Source organism: Eschscholzia californica, unplaced genomic scaffold (genome assembly GCF_041429995.1).
Source record: "Eschscholzia californica isolate CP2 unplaced genomic scaffold, dmEscCali1.0.p SCAF_4, whole genome shotgun sequence".
NCBI lineage: Eukaryota > Viridiplantae > Streptophyta > Magnoliopsida > Ranunculales > Papaveraceae > Eschscholzia > Eschscholzia californica.
The window spans coordinates 24,689,781-24,702,213 of NW_028238461.1; the positions used below are offsets into that span (position 1 = coordinate 24,689,781).

The following is a 12,433-nucleotide window of genomic DNA, read 5'->3' on the forward strand; positions in this document are numbered from 1 at the left end:
TTCACTGAAAGTTTGAGTTCCTGATTTTCTTGATGAAGTTTTGTGAAGTGGGTCCCTAAGCTGAAGAAAACCTGTAAATTGTCAAGACATTTCAAACATGAGAAAGCAAATGATCAGAGGTCTGAATTTACTATCCATCGACAATTCAAGACTAAACGAATAATGGAGTATATGGAAATCGTGGATATAGATTGTTAACAAAGAGAAGGATTGAAGACTAATAACTGACCTATTGTATACATCTTGTGATAATTGACAATATCGAATTTTCGCATCTTTTCTTTGTAGTAGAATTTCTGTAGCTGATCAATTCGACCGTTATGGAAGTACTTCTCGTCGATCTTCCATGGTTTTAGATCTTCAACAAACTTTGCAACGGATTGTTGGGAGTTTTCTGGTGAGCTTCATATTGGTGGCAACTAGAGAAACCTGTTCAGACACAATACAGTTTAGTAGCAATTAACGAAATTTCCCCATATCCTTCTTCCATACTGCTGGAATTGGTTGAAGTTTTACTCAAGGTCTACTCAAAGTAATTTGTTGTTATAATCCCTTTTGTTGATCCTAGATAACTAGAATTCAAATTATGGAAACTACATGGTTAGGGTAATCAGTCTCTGAGCAAGATTATGTATAAAACTATAAGAAAAAAGCAAGATTATGTATAAAACTATAAGAAAAAAGCAAGATTATGTATAAAACTATAAGAAAAAAGCATTTCTCTTCATTAGTGAATCACCATTCAGTGAAGTTATAACAATGATCATGTTTTCATCTATCTAAATGACAACCACCTCAGATTTCTATTCACAAGGCTTCCAAGTTTTTCTTATACCACTTTTTCTTGTGAAATGAGTTGTCATAATACTGCAACACGACAAGACTATCTTAGTAGGTATTTTTGGTCGTCATAAAGTTTAAAGCACTTCACGTTTAAGTTGCATCTGGAAAGCAAACTTGGTGAAAACAAAGGAACAAGACATCATCACCAGGTTAAAGTGAACGTACCGTAGTACACTCTATCTACCTCAAGCACATCAATCTGCATATTATCAAACAACCAAACAAATTGAAGTTCACTCTGAGTATAAGAAGATACTATTGTTTATCTAACTGGAGTAACATAATTAAAGAAGTCGTTCACTAGAAAACAATTGGTAAGCAATTTAGAGAAGTATTATCGGTAAAAGGCTGTTAACTGCAACATATGATACACACCAGCATTTGTATCGTCCTCCACATTATATGCGAACTCTCCTAACACGCTTGACAATACTGGCACTGCCTTCGCTTGTAAGGTGTGCGGCCTATACCTAATTACCTCTATCAAAAAATTTAGTACTCTTTCCACTTGAATATCTTCATTTCATTTCCACTTTTGTATTTTCAGTAAATTAACAAGTACAATACTTAGTTTTGGTGAAAAAGTTCCAAGTGATTTAATCTTCGTGATCTATATCAAAAGATAAGGGCTTTCTAACCCTAGGCTATGATCACCCAATTTGAATTTTAGAAAACAAATAATTAAAAACAAATGATGACATACAGAGACTTGGAGGCCAATCTGTTGAATGTTGTCCATGAGGTCTTGGACTTTGTTTGGATCATTTGATCTGGTCCGCATGAGAGGTCTTCTTATCTTATCCATCAGAATTTCCATTATCACCACCCCTCCTCTTCCTCTTGAATTGCTTTTCTTATTATCACCAATTAAGAGAGGAACACTGCCTGACAAATTACCCAAAAAAGATGAATTCAAACCCTAACAACTCAAATACGGTTAATCCAACCCCAAAAACACATAAGACTGAATTCATCCAAAATCGACTATGTTAATTGTTTAGTTTGGAACTAAATTTAAAACTAATTAGAATAGCCAAACCCAATTGAAACATAATTGAAATCAGAAATATATTGCAGAGAGAGTGTGAAATACCATTTGATGTTGTAGCTGTAACTGAGAATGACCTTCTGAAGTTGTTGCAACTTCTGACTGGGAGATGGAGAAGATGAAGTTTTGTTGAATCAAGAAGAAGAAGAAGAACATGAAGAACAAGAAGCATCTAAGAAGAAGAATCGGAGAAGAAGAAGGAAGAAGAAGAAACCCCTAAAATTTCAGAACTTTTTAGAGAGAGAATCGATTTTTGAGGGTGGGGTTATTTTGGGAATGAAAATAAGAGAAAGTGACCTTATTGATAATTATCAATATTTTTTCAAACTTTATCTATTATTACACATAAAACTTTGGTAACTTCTACCTAATAAAAATCTAGTTTTTTTTTTGGTTAATATTATAATTTTTTGACCCTAAAAAGCCATTTTCCCTTTATTTTTCCCTCAAAAAAATAAAATAAAATGTCGCTCACTGAAGGGCAACATAATCCCTAAATTTTTGAGAGGGAGAGAGAGACAGAGGGTTTAAGGGTTTAAGCAGATAGATGTGTTAATGGAGTATAGGGAGTGTTCAGTGACGAATTCAACAACTCCTTCAAGTACTAAGAAAACCCAGACATCACTTGGAAATTCGGCGATGAGAAAGAATCCATCAAGACGTTTTTCTACAAAGAACGACACAGTATTTAAGTCTTCCATTTCCTCCTCAACAATCCCTCCAAACAACTTACCACTAATTTTAGATCAATCACCAACAAGGTAAAATTATCTTATCAGTTTCATATTAAATCTCAATTTTCGATCCATACTTCACCAAATAGGGTATTAAAAACCTTGAAATTTATGAGCATATGTGGTTTTATAAACATTCTAATTTCAATAAAATCATTCTGTGATATTATGGATATGGTATGATCTATAAACGGCAATCTAGTAGCCTATTTCGATATATGTCATATGACTTATATTGACATAGCGGTTGATATGATGAGTCTGAAGGATAAAACAGTGATATAGCGGCTGATACCGGGTGCTAACATCGGTCATCATCACCCCCTAAGCCAATATGCTATCGGAATTGATATCAAGAATACAATCTTCATTCTTCACATATTTGACCAAATGAACTTATGATGAAGGATGCCAATCATCCGAATGTACTCCTGACCAAAATTTCGATATCGAAAATAATTAATAGTCATTGTTACTATTTACTAACTCTAACCTTTTATGCAATTTAATATATGTTTATACTTAAAGGCTGTTCACTTCTTGATCCACTTTAATTTGTTTTCGTAAACTCATTCCTAAAAGTGAAATAGCAACTCGAGTTATACTGAAATTTCGAGTGAATTTTCTGCATGAATTCTCATTTTGAATTCTTTCACAGAGATCTTCCGTCTCCAACTGATGAGATAAATAGAGCTAAAACGTCACCGGTATGTCTTTAGTTATTTCTTGTTTGCTACTTTGATTTTGGTATATAGTTAGTTCTTTATTAGTCAACATAACCTCACTATTAAGCTTTTCAATGAAGGTCCAAATGAATCAACCTTGCCCGAGCAATGCTATGATTCAACAAGCCAAACAATATGCAGTTGCACAGGCACAACAAGATGGGTCTACAGGAAATTTCAGAAGCTTTGATTCTCCATTTGGTAATTTTCTTCTTCCTGTAATTCCAACTGTTGCTGACTTAAATAAATAGCTTCAATTTACTTGTATTACCTTTCATTAGCCATCGGTTTTATGTTTATAAAAAGGATTATAAGGCAAACCTTCTAACACCATTATAGTTGTATTTAGGTTGTATATTATTATAATCTTAGTTTCTAGAAAGATTTACTTTTTAGTCATAAAATCACTTCTTTGTTATCATCTCGTAGTATGTAACAGTTATTCTTGGCCGCTTTTGACTTTCATGATTGATATTGTGTAATCAATTAGCTCAGTTGTTAGATAACTAGGAACGATTTCTGGAAATGAATATGGTTATAATGGTTTAGTATATTAGTGGTTGCTTTCTATATGCATCTATTGTATCAAAATTTGCCTATGGTCTCCTTTGCAAATACTGTCAAAGACAATGATGCCGCTCTGGCAGTAAATGGCTTTAGTTTATATAGTTGGTGCACCACCTCCCCGATTTTCCACATTTTTGAATAGTACGGGAAACTTTGGTGTTTGGTGATGGAAATAGTTAGGTTCTATTATATACCAATGTATCATTTATATGCTAATTCAGTTGACTAATTATTAGTGTATAATTTATATGAAATAGCCATATTCTATAATATGATATGTAGTATGTACATATGTATCTAGATAATGAGGGTGCCTGTTGCTGCTCCTCTATGTTCCTACCTCGTTTGCCCCTCGTCCCACCCCACTTTTGTCTCTATCGACCTTGACAAATTAATTGTCCCACTACCCAATTCATAAGATAATTTCGCTATTTAAATCTTCCCTTGAGGTTAAAATATTTGGGTGTGTATGAGGCCCTCAATGGTTTGCTTATTCTTGCAGGATGCATTAAACTGATGTTTAAACTTGGAAACAAGTGAACGTGAATGCTAGTTGACCATTGAGAACTCGTTCATTGATCAACTTCATTCATCATTAAATTTGCAGTCTTTTTCAGACATTTTCATGTCTACTAGTACTTGCAATGAATGTTCACAGCGGGATTAGCATCCTGAGTGGTATTTATTTTTTGGGTAGAAGTAGAATAGATCATTGATGAAGAAAAAGTGTATATAGGTTAGTTGAGAAGACCAATCACACAGCCACAACATAGAGAATAGAACAACTACAAATGGCTCAAAGCCTAATTAAGGCAGCCCAATTAATAATTAGGTCCGAGAACACCGTGTGTTTTCTTCGTGGCTTGTTGTTATTTCAGTAGAAAATGGAAGCTTTAGCTTAATGGTTGTTTCCTCCACTGATTCATACAAATCATCCATCATCCTCTGGTTCCTTGCAAGCCATATATTCCAGATGATTGCAGCTGGAATGCATACCTTGAAAAAACTTTTCCTATCAGTTCCTTTCTTTGTTTTCCATCCTTTGGTTAGCTAGTTGATGTCAAATGGACTCAAATCATTCCATTCTTGTGGGAGCAATCTTGTCTTGACTTCAGAGACAAAAGAGCAATGCAAAAGCAAGTGATTTGTGGGCTCTTAATCGTTTTTACACATTGAGCATCTATTGGAGTTGAAGGAGCCCTGTTTGATCAGTTTATCAATAATCGGGGCAGAGACTTGTGCAGGATTGACTAAAGGATAAGGAACTTCAAAAGTTATTGTCTTATTACATAAATATGTCCCAAATGGATCACCATTGTTCCTCTAAAATTTTGTAGAGAAAATCGACAGGGAAGCCCTCACTGAAGGGAGACCAAATTTTTGAATCTTGAGGAGCTACAAGGTTGTTTGTAGACCAAATTGTTACAGTAAGAAGCTATGTGAGCTCTGCATTTCGTAATTTCTTATGGGTATAACAAGGTGAAGGTTCCACCTATCTTCTTTGAATTCACCACCCATAGATTCCTGGAACAATTTTTTTTTCTTAGAAGCCTTCTCTGATAGTTAATGTTGTATGATCCTGAATAATACGAGTAAGGGAAGGTATTTTTCTCTGAAGGCCTTTACTCTTACTATAGATTTGATTATGAGCAAAACATTTGTTGTTAATGCAAGAGTTAATTCCTATTTGACCCCCTACTTTGTGACCAGCTTTCTTTATGACCCTCTATTTTCTGTAAATTCAAATATGACTCTTTTTTTTTAATGTAAATGTCAAAACTACCCTTCCTATAAATATTTTTTCAAAATAAAGTTAAATGAAAAACATGAATTTCCACCTCACCTCTCTATCCACCTCACATCTCTCTCTCCACCTCACCCCTGTCTCTCTCGAACCTTACATTTCTCTACAACTCGCCTCCCTCTCTCTCTCAACCTTACCTTAAAAAAAAATCTCTCATCTCTTTCTCTCTCTTAACACTCCGGCGAAGGGACTTCCCTTCGCCGTAGATCGGTCTGTTGAAGAAGCGTTTTGAAAAAATAAGAAAATTTTTTGAAGTGTAAAGACTTGTTAAAAATGGTTAACTTTGATTGACTAGTTAATTTTCTAATGGTTATAAGAAGATAATTTTGAGTGAAATTTTTCGGTTTCTTTTCTTTACCCTAGTTCTGCCACCACTTTTTCTCCACTCCGTTAATTGTTATCGGCGGCCTGGCAAAAAACCATTGCCGACAACTTTTGATTCATTTTTGAATCTTTCTTCTCCTCCACTCATCACGTTCGACCACAATTATTTTTTTCTCTTTATTCCTTCCTCTCCCTCTCTATCTCTTGTCCACCCTCTTTAACTCCCATCTTCTTCTCTCTAGCAACTCCAGTAGGGGATTTCCCATTCGCCAGAAACAGTAGTTCAAACTCAATCTTAGTCAACCAAATCTACCACCCATCGTACTTTTTTGCAGCCTGTATATTTTATTCGAAATTCTTAAAGTTATCCTACCTAAATTTATAAATCACGTTCTGAAGTGATGTGTAATACATGTATAAAAATCCACCAGGAATCACATGTCTAAAAAAATAAAGTTTTGTCAATAGAAACATAAATAACTAATAGAGGACTAATCTACAAATTCGAAGTGTGGAAGTAATATAAGCTTATCTACTATCAATTCACTCTATCTAATAAGGGGCCATATGGGAAGCTTGTCACAATGTAGGGGGCCAAATAGGAATTAACTCTTAATGCAATCGTACTTTTATGAGATTATCCTTTATCATAAAGTATTTGTCTCCTCCCTCATCTCTATACCCATTTCCCAATTAGAACTTTGTTCATCAATTCAAAATTCTTTATGCTTAAGCCACCAATCTTCTTACTCTATAGATTTTTGCCTATGTCACCTAGTGTTTCTTTCTCTTATTATCTAGTGATCGCAAAAGAAATCTCTTATAATCTTCTCGACTTTCTTTCTGGTAGTGTAACGCCCCAATTCCAGATTTCCACGTCGGCCGCCACAAAAACCTAAACTTAAAGCATTTCTCTGCAGAATAGTGAACATAAACGATATACTCATCGAATAGACAAATAACATCGAACATGAAGCTCATTACTAACAATAAATCAGCTAACGAAACTTTACCAAGTTTTCAAATCCCAAATGATATCTCTAAATCATCGACACACATGTTGGACAAGATCCAATAAGAGCAAAAACAAGTACTTAGGAGATACAACTCCAAATAACTACCTAAGGAAAGAAAGAAGACTGCTAAGCAAACTCCTCCAAGGCTAACTACGACTCGAGCGAGTGGCACTTCCCGATTTCCTTGGCCTGAAAAATAATAGGTTGGGTCAAACCCCAACAAGTAGATTTCGAAACTTCTAAAGCCTCAATAGATAGTTTCAAGAGCTACTAAAACAAATAGACAACCCCATGACATATAATGGTGTTCATAATAAGTATTGAAGTTGTGACCGTTATGATAAAGTAAACCACATTTGTAACAAACAATCAAAAGCGATATGATAAGGTAGTGTTCACCGGGGAAATCAGATCCTTCATCTGAACCCTCTCCATAACCCCCATTGTATTAGATTGTGGTCCACAAGGCTACCCTTGTGTTAGCGCCGACCGCATACGCTCCATATCTAGGTTGTACCTCCGTACGCCTTTACCATGAGAACCCGTCGGTCATCGCAATAAACATCTGGTAGAGAGGGTCTACCAACTACAAAATTCCCACAATCCTCCACCAACTCTATTACATCACACACATAATAGCATCACACCACAACATACATAAATCAAAATCATATTCGCCAACATATTATGACGTACTAATTTCATACCAATGACGTTTTGCAAGTAATGAGCTATGTAGGATAATAGCTTACAATTCTCATATCATATTGAATTCAAATACATATTCAAATATCTACATAAATAATGTTATCTATTAGTGAGAGACATCTAATTATAGGAGTTCTATGTTAAAATCATGACAAATAAAGGGGGTTGGCCCTAATTACATGAATGTAGCATGGGAATGTTAATAAAGATTGTATGGGTTCATCAACCATATCCTTAGGGCATTTTTCCTTCAAAATCTAACACTTAGATGAGGTTCAAAGTGACCTAAAAATTGGTTTTGTAGAAGTGATAAATCTACCTTAATCTAAAGCAAAGAAGACCCCACATGAAGAACGACGAAGAAAAAATCACCAAGCTTTAATCCCTCCTTCTTCTCCTTCACTTTGCCTTAGCTTTCTCTCTCTAGATTGCCCAAACTTTCTCTCTCTAGAAACACTGCTGGGAAAAAGAAAAGAATAAGATGGGTGGTGGTAAGGTTTAACGGATTTGAGGGTAGTTTGGTAAATAGGTGCCCCAACTCTATTAATGCCCCAAATCAGAGAAGGTAAACGGGGGGAGTGATTTCCTTAAAGGTTGGTTGCTAAATGCACCCCCAATTATTACTCAGGGGTGTTACAATCTTCCCCACTAAAAGAAGATTTTGCCCTCGACATCGAACATATTCGACAAGCGAAAAAGATAGGGATAACTAAGTTTCATATCATCCTCGCGCCCCCAAGTAACTTCTTTATCATTGTGATGATGCCACTGAACCTTGACCGTGGGGATAGTCTTTTCAACGAAGCACATGCCCTCTACGATCAACGATGCGAGTTGGTACCTCTTCATATCCTGCATTTGGTTGGAGTTTTATCATGGTAGTCAACCACCGAATGTTGATCCTCATCTCTCACATGATTTAAAAGCACCGAAACATGGAATACATCGTGCACTCCTGTCAAACTTGCAGGCAAGTCGAGACGATAGGCTACTTTGCCCACTTTTTCAACTATCCTTAAAGGTCCAATATATCTGAGAGCCAAATATCCTTTCTTATCGAAACGTAAGACACCTCTCACTGGTGACACCTTCAACAAGACATCATTTCCGACGATAAACTCCCAATCCTTTCGTCACTTGTCTGCATAACTCTTCTGACGACTTTGAGCTATTTGGAGCCTACTCCGGACCAACGCAAACTTCTCAGAAGTGTCCTGAATCACTTCTGGTCCCTTTAGTTTAGCATCTCCTTCTTCCGTCCGACATAATGGTGATCGACAAGGTCTCCCGTGTAATGGCTCAAAAGGTGTCATGGCAATGTTAGATTGGTAACTATTATTATGAGCAAACTCTACCAAAGGCAAGTGATCATGCCAACTACCACCAAGATCTAATATTGAGCACCGTAACATATCCTCGAGTACTATGTTGACTCTCTCTGTCTGTCCATTGGTCTGAGGGTGAAAAGTTGTACTAAAATGTAAAGATGTCTCCATAGAAGCCTAGAAACTCTTCCAAAACCGAAAAGTAAAGGATGAATCCTTATCTGACACAATAAACACTGGAACTTCGTGCAACCTGACTATCTCCTTGATATAAAGTTGTCTCAATCGATCTCCACTATCCGTCGTCTTAACTGACAGGAAGTGAGTAGACTTAGTCAGCCTATCAACTATCACCCAAATGGCGTCAAAGCCTCGACTCGAATGCGGTAAACTGGTGATGAAGTCCATCGATATATTCTCCCATTTTCAGTCTGGAATAGGCAACGGTTCTAGAAGTCCAAACGGATGTCGATTTTCTGCTTTCACAATCTGACATGCCTAACACTTCCTGACATGTTCAACAACATCTTTCTTCATCCCTGACCATCAATACCGCCTCCTCAAGTCTCTGTACATCTTGTTACCACTAGAGTGAACAATGTACTTATTCTGGTGTGCCTCATCTAGTATATCCCGTCTCAACACTGGGTCTGCCGGTATAAATAATCGCCCTTGATAACTGAATCCCGTCCCAACATTGGGTCTCAACAATGTACTCCAAGTCCGAGAAGATCGGGACCTATCCTAGTCCTAGACGGACTAGGATTCCTGGTTCAGGAAGGTTGGAACACCTAATCCGGGTTGGACTAAGTTTCTGTCCCAAGAAGCATAGAACGCGACTAAGTCGCGTCTTGGACACGTCCATAGCGCGTCCTGGAGCGGGTCCCGGTCGCATCCTGGACGCGACCCGGCCACTAAGGTCGAGAATTTAGAAACATCTAAATCTTTATCTTCTTCTTCCTTCTCACGTAGTTGTTGTTGTATACTCCTGTTTTTCATGATTCAATCATCAAAAACAATGATTTTTAAATCTTCTTTTCAAAATCAAAAAACTAAAATCATAGTTTTCGAAACCCTTTTCGAAAAACTCAAAATCTAAGGTTTCTATGCTTTGAAACCCTTTCAAAACTATGTTTTGATTACGTATAGATCTAATTCAAACTAACCAAAACGTGTCCGGATCTCTATTCAAACTAGTCTCTCTAATAAATCAAGTTTGAATATAATTCGTTCTAGACAAAACTAGTTACATGCAAACGGCTCTGATACCACTGTTGGGTTTTGTACGTCTCTAAGAATATTAATCATCTAACTAACGTTGTAAGGGGAATCTCAAACATCATATGTTTAAGGCTAGCTAACCAGGATCATATGCATGAACTAATAATGAATTAAAAACTGAAAGAAGAATACCTAGATTCGCTTTCCCTCGAACCAGATTCCAATGACTTTATCCCGAAGATGAGAGCTCCAATTGTCGCTCCTCTACTTGAGACACCCAAGTAAATAACTTAATTTCCCTTCTTTGTTGTCTTCTAGAACTCCATTGAAGGTTGAGAAGAAGAACCATTCTTCTTTTGACTAATTAGATAGATTGAGAGTTTTTTTTTTTCTCTAAAACCCTCTCTCTCTCCATTTAGTTGTATATTGTGAGAGAGGTGATGTTTTCTCCTGAGAAAAATCCATCCCTTTTTTGTTCTCTAATGACCCTTATATAGAGAAACTCTAATAGAAGTCTCACTCAAATTAGGTTTCAATAAGAGTGCCAGAAAAGATAAATACCCTGAATTTCCCTTAATACCCTTTTAAAGAAAATTAGGGTTTCCCTTAAGTGTAGCCGTCCAGATCAACCTACTATGGGATTTGTCTGGCCGGTCCACTTGCCTAGGTCGGCCATCACATGGCCGACCCCTTTAACCTTTCTCCGGGCACCCCTTTCGAGCCCGGTTCTTTCTATCTTTGTTCTGAATTGCCATTCGAACTGCTTTAGCCTATTTAGTTGGATCATATCCATCTATAGGCAAGCTCCCACTTAGTCAACTCTCTCCGGTCAAGCCACCACTCTTTGGTGTAACCCGTTGTAGGATCCAGTCTATTTTAGCTGCAAATTACAAAAGTAATCCGACGATCGTAAGCGGCTTCTACCTAAGCATTACGACCCCTAGTTGGACCGGACTAGATGATCTTCTGGATAAAGTCATCGTTATCTTAACTGAAAAATTGAACGCATTGCCACATTGGTCGAAGGACACTCCTTCGGAAGGACACTCCTTTAGACCGAATGAATACATCCTTCAGTAACATCTACAACCAAAAAACAAGTACAAAGTGGTAGTATGGTGTATAATTAAATACAAGAAACAAGGGGCAAGCATTGTGGGTAGTATATTGATTAGAAAATTTGCGGTGCCAAAAGCGTCGAGCCAAATTTTTTTAGGGAGGTGGCTTTGATGAAGGACGGTTAAGCCCGTTTCAACGACATGTCGTATTTTACGTTCGGCAATGCCATTTTGTTGTGGTGTATGTGGGCAAGAAAATTGTTGAGTAATACCACAATTATTTAACTAGTTTTTGAAAGAGTTTGAAATAAATTCCTCACCACCCTTTACTATACAAAATACTAATTTTTGAAGTAATCCGATTTTCAATAGGAGAAAGAAAATTTATGAAAATTTCAGGCACTTGATATTTTTTGATGGAGAAAGAAAATTCATGTAAAACATGTGTAATCATCTACAATAATAACAAATAACTAAAACCTATACAAGATGTAGTAGGTGACGAACCACACAAGTGGTAATGGAGTTTAAATAAAGGCGTAGTTGCCCGATGAGTCGAGGGGGAGTAAGGGACGCGGCGATGTTTAGATACACAGCTTGGATAAAGAGAGGAATGGTTACTAGAGGTAGTGGCAACTTCATTATTATTAATAATACGAGAAAAAATGCGATTATTTCAGTGTCCGACGCGCATATGCCATGCATTAGAGGTAAATTTAGTCCTTACAAAATTAAAAGGTAGATTATTTAAGGAATTAAGAAGAAGAAGTGATGTTGTCGAGCATTGATATATGCCACCTCTCTTACGACCGTGAGGACATGCTTCCCATTTGCTGATTCTGTACAGAAAACAAATCACGGTTAAATGCAACAAAACAATCATTACCAAAAGTAAACTAGGAAACAGAAAGTAGGTTTTTCGTGATTGAGGGAACATGAAACACATTGTTGAGAGCAAAGGAAGAAGTGGATGACTTTAGAGTGAGCTTACCAATATTTCTTACAGGTACAAGAGAACCATTTCCTACAACCACTTGATCAGGTCCATAATAAGAATGAA

General features: G+C 36.7%; 1 protein-coding gene and 1 long non-coding RNA gene across 2 annotated transcripts; one reads left to right on the plus strand and one right to left on the minus strand.

Annotated features, from left to right (window-relative positions):
- Nucleotides 1-944: 944 nt before the first annotated feature.
- On the minus strand, nucleotides 945-2,010 carry LOC147543819 (uncharacterized). Its single transcript, XR_015223880.1, has 3 exons — nucleotides 1,937-2,010; nucleotides 1,547-1,728; nucleotides 945-1,042 (listed from the first exon to the last, which is right to left on the minus strand). It is a non-coding gene; the product is annotated as an uncharacterized LOC147543819 (long non-coding RNA).
- A 353-nt stretch (nucleotides 2,011-2,363) lies between these two features.
- Nucleotides 2,364-3,818, plus strand: LOC147543820 (uncharacterized). Its single transcript, XM_086635938.1, has 3 exons — nucleotides 2,364-2,652; nucleotides 3,284-3,332; nucleotides 3,431-3,818. The coding sequence occupies exons 1-3, from the start codon at nucleotides 2,447-2,449 to the stop codon at nucleotides 3,599-3,601; spliced, it is 426 nt and encodes a 141-aa protein (XP_086492064.1). The 5' UTR covers nucleotides 2,364-2,446; the 3' UTR covers nucleotides 3,602-3,818.
- Nucleotides 3,819-12,433: the final 8,615 nt, after the last annotated feature.

Excerpts from the sequence above, each read along its gene's own strand:
- LOC147543820 (XM_086635938.1), top strand. The coding sequence starts at position 2,447 with ATGGAGTATAGGGAGTGTTCAGTGACGAATTCAACAACTCCTTCAAGT. Across the intron at positions 2,653-3,283 it reads TTAGATCAATCACCAACAAG|AGATCTTCCGTCTCCAACTG; the intron begins GTAAAATTATCT and ends ATTCTTTCACAG. Across the intron at positions 3,333-3,430 it reads ATAGAGCTAAAACGTCACCG|GTCCAAATGAATCAACCTTG; the intron begins GTATGTCTTTAG and ends TTTTCAATGAAG.